Source organism: Leptidea sinapis, chromosome 6 (assembly GCF_905404315.1).
Source record: "Leptidea sinapis chromosome 6, ilLepSina1.1, whole genome shotgun sequence".
Classification (NCBI taxonomy): Eukaryota; Metazoa; Arthropoda; class Insecta; order Lepidoptera; family Pieridae; genus Leptidea; species Leptidea sinapis.
This window is the reverse complement of record NC_066270.1, coordinates 8,881,056-8,904,216: the sequence shown is the minus strand read 5'-3', so window position 1 is coordinate 8,904,216 and position 23,161 is coordinate 8,881,056. Positions and strand designations below refer to the sequence as shown.

The following is a 23,161-nucleotide window of genomic DNA, read 5'->3' as shown; positions in this document are numbered from 1 at the left end:
CAAGAAATATAGCAGATTCCACTGGTTTTACCACCTCTCCATTTAATAAAATATTCGCATCTACATTTTCGACATTTGGCGCGGTGAATTTAATATATTTGGTTTTATGATTATTTAACAATTACAATATTATACTGCACTCTGATGCTGCTTCGTGCAGTTTTAGTGCAGTTGATCCAAAGTGGTTCTAGTGGTTCAAAAAGTCCATGTTTGTTAAATATAGCAATAAATTTTATCAAACTAAACTGAATATAAAATATTTAGTGTTTTCGCTTGTTAAGATTTAGTTTTTTATGATTTAATTGTATTACTAGTATCAGATTGATAGTGTAACGGACCGCTTAAGGTTTGTCTTGCGCTCTTCAAATAAGGACTCTATACACTCTACGAGCGAGCAAGGTTAGAGCAGTTATACTACACAGAGTACTTAGAGTTCACTATTTACTGCTCATCTACGAGTCAAGTACAAGAGTGAAGCTTGTCTGTAGTCATTACCTACAGGCTACAAGTCAAATCATTTGTATTTTGGATATTGATTTCAAATTACATAGTATTTACATCCTCTTTGGATTCAAATTCAATTGATTGCAGAAATGAGAACAGAATCGCGAGTGCTTTTATATTACCTACAGTAAATATTCTGGATACTTGTGAAAGTAGTCCTTGACATACAGAAATATATTCATCATTATTATAATACAATTAATACTAAGTGAGCCCAATAATTTCCATGTTACATTGGTATTCGTGCTGAGCAAAATATATCGTTCTGTGAGATAAAGCTATCATCTGATTTGTGTCACTTTGTGACATTTGAAATTTTCCTCAAGAAGCATCGGTTAATTTCGGGAATCGAGTATCGACTATTCACGCGATAAACAAATGCTTGAAAGGTATGTAATTTAATTTATTTTAATTTTTTGCTGTTGAAGTTGCAATTTTAACTTACTCGAATCATTGTTCTAGTTTCAAAATATTTAACCGTCTCTCATAACAGAATTTTTTCATAGTGTGCATCATGTTCTGTGTGTAGGTGTATGTAAAAGTTCAATACTTTTAGATTTGCGAAATTGCAAACTTAAATCTCAATAGTTTAAATACAAATAAGTAAGTTTGTTAATCTCGTAATTTGTAGTTAATTACAACAATTGTCTATGTTCATGTTTGTAACATGAGATTTGTTTTGAACAACAACAATAACAGCATTGAAAAAATAAACAATTGCATTACAGTGTGTCATACCAATACTAGTGAAAGTCCTGTTGCTGTTCATATAAAGATAATATTTCCTTAGTCTGTTGAGTTCAAAAATTTTACCTAATTACTGCATCTTGTATTAAATTTTTGTTGCCTTTGTGTTAATAGTAAAGGTGTTGTGTAATAATAAATTGATGGTTACCTTAGCAATCAAAATAATTATACATATACATTTAGTGTTTTATAAATGATATTAAATATAACAATATGAATCAGCTAATTTAAAAATGGAAAAATTAGGTACCTAATAAATATATTTTTAATCTTTATATTTTCTAGAGAGTGATTACAATGTGAATATGCTACCTTCATGCTACCACCCACATGTTAAAGCTAGATAAATATAGTTTTAAATAAGAAAACACAAATAAATTTGTTTTTTTTACTTATAATTATTTTGAATCTCTTTTTTAAGTATGTGTTCAGCTATGATTCATTTTATTAGTTTTATTAATCTTTCCATGAATGTGATATTATATATACATGATATGAATTCAATATACATATTATTTTTATAAATGTCTAGATATATAGCCTGCATTGTATTAAGACTTCTATGGCTCTGACATGATATTATTTAAAAAAAAGAACTGTCACAGGTAATCAAGTTAAATTCTGGTTTGATAAGAGAGATTTCATGGTACCTAATTTTTATGAGCCAAGTATTAATTTTTATTGGTATATTAATTTAACTTTGACATAGGTCTTATAGGTTTCTAAATAAATTTTAATTAAAGAATAAAAATGGTATAATATGAGTATAATGAAAATGTTTTCTAAATAAAAGTCTGCACTACTTATAAGCTCCCAAAGTATTATTTTGTGGTCAATATTTTGATTCTGCATCATAAAGGTAAATCACATAATATTTTTATTTTACTTAATTATTATTTCTAAACCATATTTTAGGTCACTGTAAGTCCCTTGGGGGGTTTCAAAGATGGTTGATTACTATAGAACACTTGGTGTGACAAGGACTGCAACAGATGTAGAGATTAAAAAAGCGTAAGTACTTTTTGCCTATGATTTAATATAGTATGGTGTGGTTTTGGAGAATTGTGAAAGCAAGAAAAGTTGCCTATCTAAGAGAAATCTGGCATCAAATAGTACTTTTTGGCAGAAAGTTGTTTCATTATAATGCTAAATTATGTACAGCTTTTACAAGAAATGTATTGTATTTCACAATTTAAAAGAAATGTTATAAGATCTGTGATAACTGCCCTAGGGTGTTAAAACTATAAATTTTACTGTAGCAAAACTTTATTAAAATGAAAAGAAGCCCACTGAGTTTCTTGCACCCTTTCTTCTCAGGTCTGAGGCATCAATTTTTGAATGGTGATAGTTTTTGATGTTTAATAAGTTATTTCAAATCCTATTAAGAAACAAATTTACAAATTATCATTAGTTTAGCTACACTACTAGGGTTGCCAACCGTTCTCTAAAATAGTTTATCATACTTTATATCATGTAGGTGTACTCCTTAATCTATAACACTAAAAGAGTATGCTAAAATACTGTATTTTACACAATATTTACTATACTATTGCCAGTCATGTCATATTGTGCAAAACCATTTTATTTTTATAATTATATTATATTTAAAAATAAAAGATACTCCTTTTTTGGAAGTTGGTAACCCTATACACTTTTAACAGTGGGAGGCTGCTTTGCACCGGATTATAGGTACCACAATGGCACCTATTTCTGCCGTGAAGCAGTTATGTGTACAGCATTACTGTGTTTCGGTCTGAAGGGCGCCGTAGCTAGTGAAATTACTGGGCAAATGAGACTTGACAACTTATGTCTCAAGGTGACGAGCGCAGTTGTAGTGCCACTCAGAATTTTTGGATTTTTCAATATTGATACGCCCATCAATTACCAACAGCTGAATGTGCTGCTCGTCTTGTCCCTTATTTTCATAAAAACACACACCATGTACTGCTTACTATATAGTTATTTTTTATGACAATCCAAAATCCATTTAAAATCTTTGAACATTCTGAGGTTCTTATTTAAAAAAAAATCTAACTGAAAGTTTCTGCAAGCTGTTAATGGAAGAGGTGCTAGGGAAAACTTCCACCCTGCAATTTCACCATCTCCAGACTTTCTTTAAATTCACTCCAGCATATACTAAATTTTTACCTCATTTTTTATTTTGTTGAAATCTCTCTACGAAATGAACAGTGGTAATCTAGAATTGAAAGTAAATTTGATAATTACAGTTACAGGAAACTAGCATTAAAATGGCATCCTGATAAAAATCCCGATAATGCTGATGAATCAAACAGGAGGTTCAAAGAAATTTCTGAGGCTTATGAAGTACTTTCAGACGGTAAGAAGAAGTGCAACTTTATTTAATTCATATTATTATTATTCCACCTTATTATTGTTGACTAAACTTTATCCCTTCACCTGACACAATATACTAACCCCCTTATTCATAATGGTCCGCTAACTTTAAACAGCCGCTTAGGAGTGTTTTTTCTCATTCTGACTTAGGTCAATAGAAGAAGACAGAGTGAGAATTAGCAATGCTTTAAGTTAGCAGACTATTAAGAATAAGGGGGTAAGAATTTGATAATATATTTTTTCATTTGTCTTCAAGCTTCCAACAAAGTTGTAGTAGTGAATTAAAAAAACTCTTCAACAATAATATTATAAGCATTAATTTGCTGAATATATAAAAATAAATCTTTTTTTATAAAATTTTATGTTTATAAAATAGTATTATTTGGTCCAGTCTTTTGTACTTAATCAAGATGAATTAAAATATTAACAATAGTTCCAAAGCAACATGATTTTTTTTTAGTTTTTGTGATTGAATTTCATTATTTTGTACTTTTGTCAAAGAACTCAGATTTGTATCTTTAACATTGTCATGTAAAATTATAAACTTATCTGAAACACTATAGATTTTAAAATGAATGGGTAAAACAGAGTATTCAATTTTATTGTTGGGTAGAAAGCAAGCGGAAACTGTATGATGCACGTGGATCCAGTCATCACAGTCACAGATATCAAAACAAGAATGGAGTTAATGGCCATCGTCACTTTAGCTTCAAGGGTTTCTTTGGAGAAACACCATTTCATCGCTATTTTGGTAGATGTCCTATTTTGTAGGGAGATCTTTTTACTATGATTATGTGAAGTATTAACCCATGGATCTAGGCTTTGAAATCCTATAAATAATTTATTACATTTTATAATATTTTTGATGCTTTTTAACTTGTTTAATTAATTAATAATAATGTTTTGAGTTTTAAGAAATATCAATGCTTTAAGCATATTATTGTTGCATGTTGTGATTTATTTAAATATGCTAAAATAACATGTGACTTTTATTATTTTGTTTTTCATAACATTTCACTAACAATGGATTTTGTGGATCAACATGCCTTTTGATGTATTTAAGTAATTCTTTAATTTTTATATTTAAATATACAGATTGCTGTTTGATGTATTTTTTTTTCAACATTGAATATTTGTGTCAATCTAATAAGAGAACATTTTGCGGAAATCCATAATTATTAAATAAAAATGAGTTATTTTGAGTGTAAATTCCGCTTATATTTGTCTTAAATCAGTTCGACACGTGTTTTGCCTCTTTACTAGGCATCCTCAAGAGATGTTGCTTCGCCAAATTCTGGCACGAGACTCTATTTTTTAATTTTTCGTTCGTATTATTTCTGATACTGGCTTTTTTTTTAAAAGATTCGGAATTTGAAATCAAACGGTCATATCTTGTTGACTTCTAACACTGAAATTTTGAATCTACTGCCAATGTATCTAGGGATTTTTGGTTAAGAGCCAGCCTGATATTGTATTTAAGGCCTTTTTGTAGTAATATTTCGGGGGAAGAAATTTGTGCTGTTGAATGATTTTTGACGTGAGTTTGGAATTGGTTGACTATCCCTTAACTACAGTGCCAACTTCCTAGACTGTATTTGATGTTTTTCCTGTACTAGTCTAATGGCTTAAACCCGCGCTTTATTGCCAAAAATGTCTCGATATAATGTAATTTGAATGTTAATTTAGAATATATTATATAACTCTCTCAAGTGAAACTTAAGATTGTCCCTAACTGATGAAAACCAATATGAACACTCTTCATTCAACCATATTTGTTTACACTTATTTACGGGTATTGTACTTGCGGGTGAATGTGTGTTGGAACGGATGTTGATGTCATTAGAAATGACTTAAATGTTTACATTGTTGATTGAACCTCACGTTTGGGGCTGACAGATGCTGAAGCTTGGTCAACTTATTTTGCGAAAATGCATAATCCATATTGAGCATCGTGTCAGAATTTGACGAGTCAACATCTAAGAATGCCTCGTGTAGAGGTGAAACACGTGTCGAATTGATGGAAGACTGAATTAGCGGAATTTACACTCAAGATAACTAAAAAAAATTGAGTATTCCATTCATTTATTTGTTGTTTTTCTAACTTTGTTACCCCATGGTAAAAGTTTATAAATCTTTACCCGATCTTTGAAAAAAAAAATATGTTAAGAATCACTCGCAACCTGGTAACTGTATATTCCTTTAAAGATATTGAAATGGGTTTGTGGGTCGCGTAACATTAGTCGCACACTACGTGGTAATATTTTCCGTATATATTCCGTACTTATTTTATAGTTCGTGAAAAATCGTGATTTTTTGTTTGAAAAATCCCTTTTGGTACCAATAACGAATTAGAAAAATACTTTTCAGAGAGAAAACGCCGAGTATATGACCAGTATGGAAAGGAAGGTCTGAATAACAGTAGAGGACGGCGCTCGGCTGCAGACGAGGATTACGACTTTGGCTATCAAAGTTTCCCTTTCACATTCCGCGACCCAGAGGAAGTGTTTAGAGAATTCTTTGGAGGATCTCCTTTTAGTGCATTATTTAATTTTGGAGGTATAGTACTAATCTACTTATTTATAGTAGTTATAGATGTGCCAATAATGTTTTAACATAATCTTCTAATATATAAAATTCTCATGTCATGGTGTTAAACTTTGAACTCCTCCGAAACAGCTTGACCGATTCTCATGAAATTTTGAGTGCATATTGGGGTAGGTCTGTGAATCGGACAACATCTATTTTTCATCCCCCTAAATGTTAAGGGTGGTCCACACGAATTTTTTTTTTAATTTTTTTGACATTTTTTTAAAAATTTGTTTTATTATCAGCCAGCATTAAAAAATATGTACAACTTCAAATTTTCCCCCATCTACGATCAACAGTTACTTTTGTATCGCGATTTTAATATCGGCAATACAATGTTTGCTGGGTCAGCTAGTAATATATATAAATTACGTGACACGTTGTTTGTCCGCGATGGACTCCTAAACTAACGAACGGATTTAAATGGGGATTACTTCATGGAGTGCAGTTTAGTCCAACTTGAGAGATAGGATAGTTTTTATTTCGATTTGGGACCCATAATTATTTTTTTGCCAATATTTGTTTTGTATGGACATTTTATCTATGAGAGAATTTAGTGAGGCACGGTTTGATAGTTCCACTGTGAAACAATTTCATTATAACAACCCGTTTTTTTTTTATGGAATAGGAGGACAAACGAGCGTACGGGTCACCTGTTGTTAAGTGATCATCGCCGCCCACAATCTCTTGCAACACCAGAGGAATCACAGGAGCGTTGCCGGCCTTTAAGGAAGGTGTACGCGCTTTTTTTGAAGGTACCCATGTCGTATCGTCCCTGAAACACCGCACAAGGAAGCTCATTCCACAGCTTTGTAGTACGTGGAAGAAAGCTCCTTGAAAACCGCACTGTGGAGGACCGCCACACATCCAGATGGTGAGGATGATATCCTAACTTGTGGCGTGTCGTGCGAAGGTGGAATTCGGTCGCAGGAATCAGGTTAAACAGCGGAACACTCCCCGTGATAAATGCAGTAGAAGACACACAATGAAGCGACGTCTCCACGCACCGCCAAGTGATCCAGCCGTTCACAGAGCACTGGGTCCCCGACAATTCGAGCTGCTCTGCGTTGCACGCGGTCAAATGGATCGAGCTGATACTGGGGTGCGCCAGACCAGAGATGACAGCAATACTCCATGTGTGGCCGGACCTGCGCTTTGTAGAGGGCTAGAATGTGGGCCGGCTTGAAGTATTGCCGTGCTCTATTAATGACGCCCAGTTTCATTGAAGCCAATTTGGCTTTGCCTTCCAGATCACCACGAAATTGGCAATCGCTCGAGATGTCGGTGCATTTATTACGAAATAATTCTTGATTACTACATTATTATATAATATCCGGACGACCGAGCCTTGCTCGGATTTTTAAGAATGTACAAAACTTGAACAAAAAAAAAAACTAATAGGGCATCTGGATTCGAACCGGGGTCTTCTGCTTTCCGGATCACCCAATGTCCCATCTGAGCTATAATAGTCTTGTATATAGTGGCGAAATTTACCTTTGTATTCTAATGTTATTGTAGCTGTTTCTCATTCAAACATGGATAAAACATATATATATATATATATATGTTTTACAAGAATTGCTCGTTTAAAGATATAAGATTATAGCAAGGTAGGCACTGTGGATCTGATAAGTCGTAATTGAGCTTTCGAATAAGCAAAGATAGCTTACCGTAGGTATTTAGTATCTAGCGTAAGGAAAAGTATTATGAGTGGGTATTCAATAGAAGTTTGGTAATAAAATAGCGGAACCAAACTAAACTATCATTAACTCTAGTGCTATATTTATTTAGGTTTATAAAGAGGTAGGCACTGCCTAATTGCCTATACAGGATGGCCGAGAAGTTGACGTCCAAAGCTAAAATTTGAAAGCCTCATGGTGATGAGTATCCGAATCACCCCTATGTATGTTCTACGATTTTGCGTAGTTTAGGAGATAATATTTTTATCCGCTTTTTTCATCTAATTGTGGTTTAGTACTTTTTTGTAATTTTTTTGGAACACTTTTAGTTAATTTTATTGTTGATAATTATTAACTACAGTTGCAATAACCACATAAGAAACTATGAATAGTTTAGACAATGCGGAACTAGTTTAGAATTGAGTCGTAAGTTCAAGATAACTTATCCACCTTAATTCATGAAAATGTTCAAGGTATCAAAAATATAAGAAATGGGGACTCCCCAATAAAATGAGCCAAATTCAAATTTTAGCTTAGGACGTCAACTTCTCGGCCACCTTCTCGGAACCAAACTAAATAAATTATCAATGACGTTCTATACATATAGACAATGCACCTCATACAAAATCAAAGCCGAAATATGGCACATGTCACAAATGACACCATATTAAGGTTCGACTGCTATGTCTATACATTTCTGATTGTGCCTTTTCATCTGTCCCATTCTGACAACCGGGTCTTGTCTGGGGACTTGTCAATAACATTGTACCATGTTTAATGAGAAAATATTCGTTTTATTAAATTACTTCCGCTTTTTGCATATCAATCTTATATAATAAAATAATCTTACCGATGATAAGTCCCACCATCTTTTTTTTGAGTTGTTAATGTATTATTTAAGCACTTTTTATAGCACACTTAGGCTTGTTGATTGACACACGACTAAGGAGAAAAGTGTGCTTACATTGGCTTTGAGCACACTTTTGCCGTTCCGTTATCAGACTGCGAATGATATGTCCATACGTATAGAACGCCATTGTTAACATTAAAATTAACATTAACTCTAGTGCTATATTTATTTAATTTCATAACAAGGTAGGCACTGCCTAATTGCCTATATGATATGCACGTCTCTGCAACACACTCACCCAAACACATACACACAGAAAACATGATACTATGTGTACGTATTTTTTCCTTTCTCGCTTTGCTATAAAACATATAGTTTTATCTCGAGTAGTTTATTTATGAATTTTTGATTGTTTTGCCTATATAAAATCACTGTTACCCAATGTTTTGTACTTTATTACCTAGCTAATAACGGCCGTTCCAAATATTCAGTCTATCTCTTACTTGAGATAAATTTCGTAAATATAGTTGACTTTTCTGCCCCAACTCCCAATAGACTTATCGACGGTAACTCACCTTATCACGAATTGCAATTCACGCGTCCCAATATAAGACAATAAGAATGACATCGAATATATTGGGACAACTTCAGATTATTGATAGCTAATTACTGACAGTAGAAGGTAGTAATTTATCTCTATCTGTTGATAGTATATTGGGAACGACTGTAAGAGATGTGCTGTAGATTTTATCAGATAAATAAATAAACGTTTTTATGGTGGAAGAGGACAAAAAAGCTTTCATATCAATTAAATTATTAAAACTTTCGTGAGACTACACAATGTCCACTACGTAATCATCGGCACTGTGGGTCTTAATCCGAGATGCGTTTAACACCACGGGATTCCAATTAGGTGGCAGAGACCAACCCTTGTCTCTATTAAAATTAGGTCGTCGGTAGATTTCGATGGCTTCCAAAAGCTTGCGAACTTTGTGTCTCGCAAGCCTTTTTATGAAAATAAGGGAAGAGACGAGCAGGACGTTCAGCTGATAGAAATTGATACGCCATGCCCATTACAGTGCAGTGCCACTCAGTATTTTTGAAAAACCCAAAAATTCTGACCGGCTCCACAGTTGCGCTCGTCACCTTGAGACGGTAGATGTTAAGTCTCATTTGCCCAGTAATTTCACTAGCTACGGGGTCCTTCTGACCGAAAGACAGTATTGTTTACACATAACTGCTTCACGGCAGAAGTAGGCGCCGTTGTGGTACCCACAATCTAGCTGGCATCCTGTGCAAAGGCTTGAAATCGAGGCTCGATGTCAAGCCGCGCACTGCGAGCGCAAATCCGCAGCTTGAGACGGATCAGTGCCGAGAACTCGATCAGTGCCGAGAACTCACTACACTCATTCTGATAGAGAACTTCCGAATGGTCCGAAACTAGTCGGTACCAACAAGTCGACAAGCTGGGTCTGCTTATGGTAGGTGATCACTGCAGCGCATATTCTCTTATAACACCAGAAGCATCACTAAAGTGTTGCAGACCTTAAAAAGTGTCGAATAAATGATTTCGGAAACCGAAAACGCATTGATATGTGCCAGGTGACCAGAGGATCAAAATGCCGGCCATTTTATAAGTGTACTCGCTTTTTTTCAAGGAACCCATGTCATATCGTCTTGGAAACACCGCAGAAGGAAGCTAATTCCATAACTCAGTGGAAAGTGGAAGAAAGTTCCTTGAAAGCCGCACTGTGGAGGAACGCCACATATCCAGATGGTGGTTTTAATTATCTCTTTTTGCCTGTGTTAAGTGAAATTCAACCATTTCACTATGATTGATCTTAATACAGCATCACCCCAACACCGGAATGTCCGGCACCTCTCTACAGTGCGATTCAAATCAATTTCTTCTACTTTCACTAAGCTATGGAATGAGCTACCTTCTGCGGTGTTTCCAAGACGATATGACATGGGTCCCTTCAAAAAAAACACATACACTCTAAAAGGCCGCTATTGTGATTCCTCTGGTGTTGCAAGAGAATGTGGGCTTGCAATTGGGTGACCTTGGTTTTCCTCCTCTACTATAAAAGCATGTCATGGTTTTCAACAAATTTCGCCAGAAGTATACGCTGTGTTATTCTTCTGCTACATAAATTGGTTATGAATGAAATGTAACTATTATATATAATATTATATCTTCCACCTACATTTTATCATTGTAAATTTTACAAATTAAATTTATAACCAAAATTTATGAACGATGCGACGAACTCGTACCCTTGACCTCTCGGGTTCCGTCCGAGCGCTCTTACCAACTGAGTCAATCGTTCGAGTGACGAATCGAACGTTAATCTTAGCATGTCTTGTTCAACTCTCAGGTTGTGACTCTATACACAGGATCTAGTTAACAGTTGATAACCGGCTCAACCCCAAAAGTTGCATATTAGGAAATTGGCTTGAGATGTCCATCTTTCAAATCTAAAATAATTGTATATTTTTTTATTACAGATGAGAATGGGCATAGCCACAACCGACATGGACGCCGGAGTCATCCAAGTACATCACTCACCTCCTCGCTGTTCAGTCCGTTTGGGTTTGGAATGCAAGGCTTAGACGACATATTTGCTCACGCGACCTCCAATGGGAATAATTTCACATCATTCTCAACATTTAACAGCTCACTGGCAGGGCCGGGCAGCGCGAATATGAGGAGCACCACAACCACAACTCGGATTGTAAATGGAAAGAAGATTACCACCAAAAAGTATGTAGTGCATTTACTAACAACTTATTTGGTTAACGCGAGTGTTACACATTTGAATATAAAATATGTTTTGAATGATTAAAACGTGCGTAATGGAAACGGTATACGATTATGGGTACCAGAATGGCGCCTATTTCTGCCGTGAAGCAGTAATGTTTAAGCATTATTGTGTTTCGGTCTGAAGGGCGCCGTAGCTAGTGAAATTACTGGGCAAATGAGACTTTATTTATTTATTTATACTATTAATCATTTACAGAAAGAATCTTAAAAGCTAACATAGTCCCGCAAAACTGCTTGGACAGTTTGTCTGCAGGATCAACTTAACATCTTATATTTCAAGGTGACGAGCGCAATTGTAGTGCCGCTCAGAAGTTTTGGATTTTTCAAGAATCCTGAGTGGCACTGCATTGTAATGGGCATGGTGTATCAATTACCATCAGCTGAACGTCCTGCTCGTCTCGTCCCTTACTGTCATAAGAATGTCAAGAAACGTCGGGTTGAAAAAAATAATAATAAAAATGTAACTTTTACGCAAAAATCAGTCTAGCGAAACTAAGAAAAAAGCGTAAACTCGATTTTATGAATGCAGTCATTGATAGATTGACAGATGACGGCTGTAATCGTGTAAAAAACGAAGATAGCCGGAATCCACCACCATATTGTAGTTACTATTTGAAACATGTGAAATCACTGCATGTTTCATACTAAATTTCCATTTTAACTGAGGCAGTATTACATAGTATTTACATCCTCTTTGTCAAAAACCTTATGGTAAATTACAGTTGCAATAACTCGCATTTTAATCCATAAAAAAAGCTTATTAAAATTAACAAAAAAGGGTACAAACGAGGAATCATACTGGTCAACTGATGGTATAATATGATCACTGTATTATAATATATATAATATTTGTCTTTACACCACACGAGATGCATGAGCGTATAATCGAACATACAAAGTATGGGAATGGAGCGAACACCTTCACACTATTTCATTATAAAATTTAGTCTACAATACTACATATATGTGATTATATTCTATAATTTAGAATGGGTTGTAGATTTTTGAGTGTAATAAGTAATTTTAAATCCGATTTTGAATAAAAAAATTGCATAAATGGTCAATGCAGTAATATTATATTGTAATGTACATTTTACTAAAAAGAGCAGAATCTATTTTAAAATCAATACTTAAAACTTTAAAAAATTACAATTATTTTAATTGCAATCTATATTAAGTGATACAAAAAATAGTCAATGATAAAAAGTATGTTAGGTTAAAAAACACGTGATACATAATCTGATAATAAGTAAAGGTTTAATGTGAGCATTATATTAAAAAAAAGCTGACCCGGCAAACATTGTTTTGCCATATAAATTATTTTAGAGTTAGACCATTTCTTGGACATTGCAATATTACTTTATTTTTCTAAAATAAAAGATTTTTTCTAAAACAAATATAGCCTTAAGTTACTCGTTATTACATCAGCTACCTGCCAATAAAAGTCCTGTCAAAATCAGTCCAGCCATTTCAGAGATTAGCCGAAACAAACAGACAGACAGAGAAATTGTAATAAATTTTGTTTTGGTGTATATATATTCATATACATGCAGTAAAAAACGGTTATTTCAATATTACAAACAGACACTCCAATTTTATTTAAATGTATAGATTATAAAGATAACATTAAATTTCAACAACATGAAGTTCTACGATGTTAGGATCAGCCAGCCACTATAAGGACCGCCTGTTCACGAGCATGACGCATGGACTAGCCATCCTTTAGGGAAGGGAACGCAAGCCTCGAAACAAGCGCTCTTCAATCGGAATTTGTTGCGTTTATCGACATGTACCGAGCATATGTTTTGTTTAGTAATAAACGAGAGAATATTAGCGAGAATATCATTTCTCGTGATTAATATTGGATTCTTAATTGACAATTGACTTATTCTGCCTTTAAAAGCTTTGATAGTATTTTATTTGTAGGAGTTCAAGGTCGCCCAGAACTATTTTGGCCTTCTAAAGCAGGTATATTCATTCATCTGTTTAGGCTAGAGATTGAGTTGGAGGAATAGGCACTGTGCCCATCCCTCCACCAGAATATGGTCCTCCAAGAGAATTCTCGTTTGGGCTGCCCATCGAACTCTAAGAAGACAATATACAACCACTTGCAAGAGTGTGACTCTTGTGCTTTTTTTTACTATTCCCACCCATAGTTGGGGGATCTTTACTAATTAATCCTGCCTGGGCCTGACTTATTAATCAAGTAATTGCGGTTATTTCAATATATATTCTTAATATTGTCCAATTTAATGGGTCCTGAGGGCCTTTATATCCACGTGGCCCTAAGCTGCAGCCCATTAACGGCCGTTCCCAATATTCAGTCTATCTCCGGTTGTGGCGTGCTTGAGATAAAAATCGTAAATATCGTTGACTTTTCTGGCCCAATATACTTATCGACGGTAACTCACCTTATCCGTACACGCTGTCTGTCAATGGGATGACGTATAGCCTACCAGCGATAGAAGTTTGTATGGAATATGCAATTCACGCGTCCCAATGTAAGGCGATAAAATGACTAATCGGGTATATTCACCAGTGGGAGGCTCCTTTGCACAGGATGCCGGCTAGATTATAGGTACCACAACGGTGCCTATTTCTGCCGTGAAGCAGTAATGTGTAAGCATTACTGTGTTTCGGTCTGAAGGGCGCCGTAGCTAGTGAAATTACTGGGCAAATGAGACTTAACAACTTATGTCTCAAGGTGACGAGCGCAGTTGTATTGCCGCTCAGAATTTTTGGGTCTTTCAAGAATCCTGAGCGGCACTGCATTGTTATGGGCAGGGCGTATCAATTACCATCACGAACGTCTGGCTCGTCTCGTCCCTTATTTTCATAAAAAAAATATTGGGACAGCTGAAGTAGAACTGACAGTAGAAGGTAGTAATTTATCTCTATCTGTAGATAGTATATTGGTAACGGCCGTAAGTCACATAGATCCACCTCTGTGCCATAACGTTATTTTAATAATTTTCATTAAAAAAAAAAACGGTAACTCCCATAAGAGTGGCACACACTCCGTAAGGATTTTTTGAATGAATATCACCTTTAATTTTTATGTTATTTAGTAATACTATTAATATTTCATTACAGAGTATCGGAGAATGGTCGAGAGACCGTAATGTCGTACGAAAATGGAGTACTGAAATCGAAGACAGTCAACGGAATACCTCAGTCGCTCACCTACAGTTAAATATAAACTTTGACATATGACCAAACATAATCCAAATGACAACTCACTCAATAGACGCGTAACAAGTTCCAGTTTAGTTGAGTTTTGCTTATTAATTTAATTTAGTTCTCGATTTCTGTAAATTTACACGGTGATTATTAGTACTTTAATGATATAATGTATCTTATTAAACTATCTTTAATTACTTTAGTTATTTTTGGACAATTTCTCGTCAAATTTTATCATTAAAATGAAAACTTGCACTTATTTGCTCATGTCGGCGTTGTAAGTCGCTGTTTGATCTCTTTTCAAATGCGTCGTAGGTGCGTTGGGATCTAATAAAAAAAAATCAAAATTAGATAGATGTTGAAATGGCTCAATGCATGCGATCGAGTGGTAATTTTTTAAATAAACATTTTTACATCGCTTTGTAGCGTTTTTTCTTAGAATAGATTTCAGTATTTTCTTGCTTTATTCAATGAAAAATTCGCTTTTTATATAAAAATGATAAATTAACAAACTCGTGGTGAATTCAAACACCAAAAGAAAGTGATGTGTACTTATTGACATGTTTGAAAACTATTAAAATAAAATTATTACTTAACATACTATTATTCTTTCAAGAGTAAAATTTTCAAAATATACACATGGGCCAGCTTAGCGGAACTCTAAGAAAAAAGCAATTGTATCAGATTGTTTGAAACGTGCAGTCATTGATAGATTCACAGATGACGAATATAATCTTGTAAAAACAGAGATAGCTGTAGATCGCAGCGTTCTGTTAATACGTCTTATTTTACGTGTATTAATATTTTGGTTATTATTAGGATGATTTGAGTGAATTTATCTGAAAGCTGTTAAAACAAGCTATAAGACTATGCAAAATAAACCATCTTATCTAAACAAAATAAGGGTACTTGGTGAGGGAATAGCGTGCTGTATAGCACTTTCGATTTTCGTGTATCTAAAAAATCTTGTACTCTGGGGCACTTGCCGATTTCGAGAGTAAGCAACTGTTCGCTTTCATACTTAGCCGGATTATACTTCGTCGCCAATCGCCATTCTGTAATGACTACTATTTAAAACTTATGTCATATCACTGCACGTTTCTTACTAAATTTAAATTTTTCTTAGACAGTCCCGTCTCTGTAGCTCCTCTAAGCGTAATCTAATCTGCTTATTTGATGAAATAATTTTTGATGTAACAAAAGACATCTGTCAAAATAACCATCTGACAAGAGATTAAATTATAACCTCAAAATTAATTATTTACATAAAACTATAATTATTTCTTTGATTCTTTGTGTGGTTTTTCAAATTAGAAAACCATGTACAATAAGATGTATTTAAGATTAATAATTTAGTTATTCTCATGGATTTGTACTTTTTATGTTTTACTATTGTGTCCTACTATTTTCTTTTGGTCATACTATTTCTATAAATTGATAATTTTGATCTGTAAAATGGTGATGTATCAGTTGCTAAATAAAATTATATAATTTTGCCAATTTCAGAGTTTTTTAAAGGAAATCATAGATAGTTAAATAATAAAATTTTATATCTAGTCTTTGTACGGTACTACATTTCTAACCACGTTATACTTCGTGAATATCTAAGAAAAAATTTAAGGTAACACATTCTTTCAACATTAAATATAGATGCGATAATTTTATATTTATTTGATTGGCAGAGAGCCGAAAAATGTCGGAGGAATAAAATTTTACATTTATAAACATTTTTAACCTAAACTAGAATAAACTTTTGCAAACTCACTGCCCTCGGATTGTAATATTCAACTTTAAGTAGGTTATAGTTTTTTTTTTATTTAAATGGCTACGTCTACTTTATGTCGACGATTCAGCCCACGTCAAAGTCGGGAGATTTATTATTTTTATTTAGCTGATTGAAGTACAGAAAGAAATGTTAGAGGTTCCCGATGTTTAACTGTTAGCAAAATAATAAGATAGTGAGTATAATCCCCGCGGATTGGAACCTGGACCGAATAATGTCATTTTAACGTCACCCTTACATCAGCCAGCAGTCATAGAATTGATTAATGAAGTTACTTCATGGACCTGACGTTTAAAATGGCGCCTTCTCTTTATTTCGTTCGGGCGCATTGCTAAGCTCCGCCGCGGCACAAAGACTAGGCTGAGATCTATAGAGGGTACTTAGACTTTACTTAAAACTTGCTGAGTGGGATAAACGCAGACTTGGCCTTTGCATTGGGCTGTCATAGCTTAAACTAAGTATAATTTCAGCTTCCAAATTACTATAAATACGAAATCAAAGATCATGCTAATTATTAAAAATAAGGCGATTGATTTATTCATTTCACCCTCAGCGTTTTTTTTTATTTAGTGGCACGGGATACGAGTCCATAGGCCAAAACTTAATACCGCTCTCAGCGTGCTCCACCAGCAAGACCCTTTTTTAGAGTTTTGTACGCTCAATGACACCGGCTACGAAATCTGAGACGGGTGTATACATTTAAATATGTAGAACCAACAGAGATTTCCTTCATAGTAATAATGATAAAGTATGTAGGTCCATGAGAAGACTAAAGATATCTAAATAAAACAAAAAGTACCTTGAATGTTAGCTGAAACTCATGAAATTGTGTAAATAGGTTGTTCTAAAACAGCCACTTTGAAAGATTATATTTTGGTAAGTAGGATCTATAAATTTAGTTATAAATTGTATCACAATTATTGCTTCGCTTTATTTAGTACCTATTTGCGTTCTAGTGAAATAATTATAGTAATAACATATAATATTAATGATGACATTAGCAGCATAAGATATCTACCGAAATTCGTTTATGGTCATCAGCGGTGGATTTTTTTTTTATAAATTGATGTGAATATGTAGTTTACTCACTGACCCATACTATTTACCACTAGACTGGCGGCTGTCAAAGTGCTTTTGTGCCTGTTTTGATATTCGCCATTTTGGCACTGTTGGTCATGTAGCGAGAGTCTGCGGTACTAAAACTAGTGATGACAACCTCAGCTAAACAAACAACGATAGAACAATTGTTTACAAAAAAAAATGTGTACTTTATTACGTTCATTCCTGAAGTATAAATAACACGGAAAACGACCGAAATTAATTCGACATGCAAAAATATTTCAGAGTATTGTACGCTTCACTGACAGCCATTTGTATTATACGTCAAAATTAGTCCTCTGGACGCCTGCAAGTGGTGCTTCAAATAGGTACAAAAAAATTTCTGTCAAACAGATGGAACAACCTGTCCAGTGGTATTTATATGGTTGAGTGAGCTTACTGTTTCGCTTATTTTTTCCCAGTCACGAAGTCCAACTGACATTGAATGACATGACTATAATATGTATTTTTAGGTTTTGTATATCTGTGGCTCACTTGATATATCGCGCACAATACCCTGTGATGTCAAATCGTCGGCGTGCTAGGGATAGACGTTACGTTGTAGTATACTAATTTCAATTTTTTTTATAAACCATATTCCGTCGTCCCCAGTGCGCCGGTAATTTATTGCATCACAACCTTTGTGAAGCAATGCCAAATGTTTGTATAAAAATTAGTTCACAACTATTAGAAATTTATTTATACACATAATTAGTTTGCTAACGAACACTGTAACAGGTGCGGTATTGTGTGACAGATTCCGCATTGACATTTGACAGTTGTCATTTTATTACAATATTGACTCTGTCTACCTATGTTTTAGTCATTATTATTATAATACCACAGCCAACCCTTATTTAAATGACCATGTACAAGCAAATTCATATTATATTATGCCTACAGCAGAATGTAAACGACGATGTAAAAATATCAATTAACACAATTAGTTTGTATTAAAGGAATAAATTGCAGTTTATTTTTAATATTACGTACGAACCGTTCCGTTACCGGAATAATTTTAATATTTACTTAATACAAATCATTAACAAAAAGTTTGTAATGTATCTCCGACAAACATTAACAGCAATTTATTCCATTTTTTTTTTTTTTTTTGCATTCGTAACTATTGGTGTGGTACGTAGGTACTTTTCCACTCTTGTACAATAGATTTTATACCGTTTCACTGTATAAGGGCTGTCTTATTGAAAATTTGAATTCACTTTTAAATTTAAATAAACTACCTAATTAAACGTTTGTTTTATTTATCTTACACTATTATTTAAAATTGACTAATCCTTCATTTGTAATTGTTAATATTTTTGCGTTATATTAGAATCACTTATTTATTAATTATTTTTTATGAATGTCAAAAGTTTTATTTTCTTTTTATATTGAATACCACCACTTCGGAGAAGGTTGTGATTTAATGAGAAGAAGTGGCAAGAAAATGAGTTTCTTTATCATCAACATTTACAGCTGCATCAATAGATGGGCGAGTTTCTACAAACGTTAGACTATTACCAACACAGACTATTGATGTAATTGTTGCCTACATTATAACATCGATCGAATTAAATCTTTAAGCCCGTTTATGAACATATTGATGTTGAACTTAAATGCGGTGAAGGATATATATCCTTCTATTGCTTTGTATTGCCATAAGGAAAGTATGTAATACTTTTGTTGTGGGATATTTGTGTTAAACGTTTTCGGGAATAACTAAAAATGGCAATGTGCGAGGTCGGGTGACCCAGTAATTCCACGTGTAACGTCGCCGATTAGTCGATCGTTCGCCTGATGGTGTGGGACGAGGCGTTATCGTGGTGAACAATGATTTTACTGCAAGGTGACAAAAAATTTTTAGTGCACCACTCTGGAGTAACTTTTTCGATTATCTAAAACAATTATCGCGTAATGACCTTAAACCCAATGCTAAAACCTCACTTCGCTTTAGTAAGCAACAAACACCTACTGGGCAGACTATCTCGGTTCCGGAATCATAACAGTAAATCCAGCTTCACCTCCGTTAAATCTTTTAACCATTTCATGGCACTGATCAACGCGTTGGAGTTTTGGTTTTTTTATTTGCCGCCAAATCGTCAAATAATAGTGACATTGACAAATGGATAAAATACTTATCGACCTAGGTACCTACCTACCTATATTTTTAATTAGACGAAGCCAACTGACAGTAGCTAATGTCACTTTGTAAAATAATGTTGCCATATTTAAAGTAATATGCGTTCAGTCCTCGTTCAATCAGATGAATGAACAATGAGTGTGAATAGTCATTTTAAACTATAAAAGAATATTATATTTTCTATTTTACAATAAAAGTGCTCTGATATAAGTGACTAGTAGTATGTAACTACAATCAGTTTTTAGACGTCTTATTACAAAGCGCGGTGCGGCAACTACTGCCAACGCCGCGCGCGTCGGTGCCATTCAGGCTCCCGAAAAAAAGAATGTTTCGACAACAGCTGACATTTTGGGAATTCGTGTGACCTCAGTTTACAATACAAAGAAAATGAACAGTTTAAGTCTCCCGAGAAACGTGGACCGAAACTCAGTTTTTACTTTTGCCACTATAAGGCGAAATAGACATCATTTTTTTCTTGGAGTACATTAAAAAATGTTAAAAAACATTTAAATTTCAAACTTCACAAAATCAAGACAAAGCATTTTAATTGACAGACGGTACACTATTTTATGGCGCCAGCAATACCTTCGAAAAATTAAAGAAGGAAGGAAGATATATTTATTACCAAGATGAAACCTGGATCAATGAAGGTACTAACAATTTTCTATTTTCTTTACATTAAAATGTACTTTCAATAATTAATTGATATTTTTCACAATCTTGAAGGTCATGCACTGAAGAAGGCATGGATTGACCAGGCAGTGTTATCGTCCCACCAGGCCTTCCCATGTAGCTAGACCACTGGCTTAAAACAGCCTTCAGGAAAGGGCAAACGATTAATTATCGGCCATGTAGGCGGGGAAGAAGGATTCGTAGAAGACGCAGGCTAAAGGATATGTTGCAAGAACTAACAAAACCTTCAAAATGACAGAAGTAAAAAATCTTCTTGAAGGACTTCAACATATCACACCTGAAAAATGGAGTAGTTAGCTGCGTGTCTCATATAATTAAAGAAGAAGACAAAATGTATGGTCTCTACCACATGATCGACAATGTTTCAGACAGATTTACAATTAATGTCTCGGAAAGCGATAGTGATTATTTTTTATCTGATGATGACTTAAAACAAATTATATAATAAGCGATGTTTTTTATTTTACTTACTGAGATCACAAACTGAAAAACAAAAATGGCTTATTACAGGGCTAAGAAGATCGAGCGTCAATAAACGACGTTTGTACCTAAAACTGAAATTTAGTAAGGAAAATAAAAATAAATATCACTATAAAAATTGTGATGTTAGATTTAAAAAATGTTTATCCAAGGCACGACACATAAAAAATACCAAATTTTACAAAACAGTATAAGTAAATAAATGTAAAGCTACATGGGCGACCATTAAAGAAGACACAAACCCGAAACCTCCTTACAGTAACATTAAGACTTGTGTTGCCTCTATTTACTATGCCTTTTAGTGCACTCACTTTCCAACCATCTGTAATTTTAAACTTAGGTATAGATAAGTTTTCCATAGAAGCCAATAAAACTTTTTCTCAGATAATGTACTCTGATTTTCAAAATTGGCATAAAATCTACACTGATGCTTCAAAAACAGACATGAGCCCTGTTGGTGCTGCAGCATGGATTCCTTCAACAAGAATTATACTCAGTTACAGCTGCCCATCTATCACTTCTGTTTTCACTGGGGAATCAATTGCCATTCTTGAAGCAATTTTATTTGTTAAGGCTCATGGCATGAACAACTCTATTATTCTTTCAGACTCCAAAAGTTGCCTTCAATCAATACTGTCAAATCCATTTAGGTCTAAAAGTCATTTTCCAATTATATTTAAAATAAGGGAATCTTTGAAAGAATGCTATGACCTCAATATTAACATCGTTTTAGCATGGATTCCAGGTCATTCAGGCATTCTTGGTAACGAAAATGCAGATGCCTGTGCGAAGACAGCTATTGCAACAGGTTCCCTCCAATACTCAAAAATTTTCTCCCATGACTTGCGCACCATCCTGAAACCCACATTGCATGAGAGTTGGTCCAGCATTTGGCAAGTTTCCAAAAACTCTAAAGGCAAATTTTATGGAGATCTACAACCCGTAATTCCTCAGAAACCTTGGTTCTCGAAATTTAAAATTCCCAACAAGTCAGTGATTTCAACTATTTGTCGTCTACGTTTTAATCATGCTTGTACCCCAGTATTTTTGGCTAAAATAAGAATTAGGGACAATTCCTTGTGTGAATGTGGTCTAGATGAGGGAAACGTGGATCTTTTATTCTTCAATTGCCCTTTAACACAACCTTCTTTATACAATTTTATACCTCCTGAAATTCCCCGCCCAACTACCTTTAAATGTCTCCTCTCCCTAGTTTTCACTCCTTTTGTATATATTTTGTGTAAATATATTAAAATAAATAAGACTAAGTTGTAAATAGCACTAAGTACTTATATCAAATAATTTAAGTAATTATATTTGTGTTTGTCCATAGCCCTAACAGCATGTATATTTGTTTCAGGTATAAGAAAATAAAACTTGTTTCAATCTTAAGCACCGATCAATACCATTAAAATTAGTAAAAAAATACTCTAAGCTTGGTGGTCTACCTTAACGTGACATTGGCAAACTTGTGGTATACCTTCCACAGGAGCCATAGTAGGAAGAATAGAATAGAATAGAACTATAAAAATGACAAGTACAAAGTACACATCCAAAAAAAATAGCGGGTATTTTTAATAATTATTTTTAAAAAATAGTAAATCTATCTACTGCGTCCTCGCATCTAGAGCGGCTTTTTTCTTTAGACAGTCAAACGTCCAGGCAACCAGTGTCCCAGTCGACTTGCGTATTTATTTTGTGTTTTAATCTGTAGTATGAGTGAATTAGCTTGTCAAATACGATTTTTTAAGACTCTATGGTAAGTAATTGTAATAGGCTTATCTTTAAATATCAAGTACAACTACATTAGCCTCAGATAAATTATATGAGAGAGAGATAAACACGTACATCTATATAAACAAAAAATAAAATTTATGTGCTTAGTAACAATTAAAATAGAAAAGACAAAAAAAGATCATCATAATAAATATTATTGTTTATAACTATGTATCGGTTAGAAGCTTTCATTTACTATATCTATTTAAATTAAATTATACTCTAACATAAAGTTGAATAACTAATTTAAACTTTTCAATCTTACTAAGTGGTTATCTTTTAATCATACTACTTATTTATTTTTAAAACATCTATAACTTCTACTCTAAAAGAGGAAGCACGATTACTGAAAATATCTATGTGTGTAAAGTACTCATTAAAATTTTTAAGGAGTCTAAATAACGGTGCATGGAAACCAGCGTTTGTGGAGCATCTATTATTTGCAAATAAGTATTTCTTTCTTATA

At 34.0% G+C, this 23,161-nt stretch overlaps 2 protein-coding genes across 4 annotated transcripts in view; both read left to right on the top strand.

The window, feature by feature from the left end:
• Nucleotides 1–22,800, top strand: part of LOC126965029 (4-aminobutyrate aminotransferase, mitochondrial) — a 61,085-nt gene extending 38,285 nt beyond the window's left edge. Inside the window, exon 10 of the mRNA XM_050808453.1 lies at nt 22,791–22,800. The gene's annotated coding sequence lies outside the window, so the exon portion shown is untranslated. The remainder of the gene's footprint in view (nt 1–22,790) is intronic.
• Nucleotides 559–18,856, top strand: LOC126965088 (dnaJ homolog subfamily B member 6). 3 transcript variants are annotated; one of them, XM_050808548.1, is made up of 7 exons: nt 559–893; nt 2,167–2,262; nt 3,480–3,589; nt 4,220–4,357; nt 5,974–6,162; nt 11,230–11,485; nt 14,639–18,856. In XM_050808548.1, exons 2-7 carry the CDS (start codon nt 2,198–2,200, stop codon nt 14,736–14,738), a joined length of 858 nt encoding a protein of 285 aa, XP_050664505.1. In that variant the 5' UTR covers nt 559–893; nt 2,167–2,197; the 3' UTR covers nt 14,739–18,856. The 3 variants fall into 3 exon arrangements, with proteins under 3 accessions (XP_050664505.1, XP_050664508.1, XP_050664507.1); XM_050808550.1 differs by lacking the exon at nt 559–893 and adding an exon at nt 1,070–1,107; XM_050808551.1 differs by lacking the exon at nt 4,220–4,357 and having other exon boundaries at nt 561–893.
• Nucleotides 22,801–23,161: the final 361 nt, after the last annotated feature.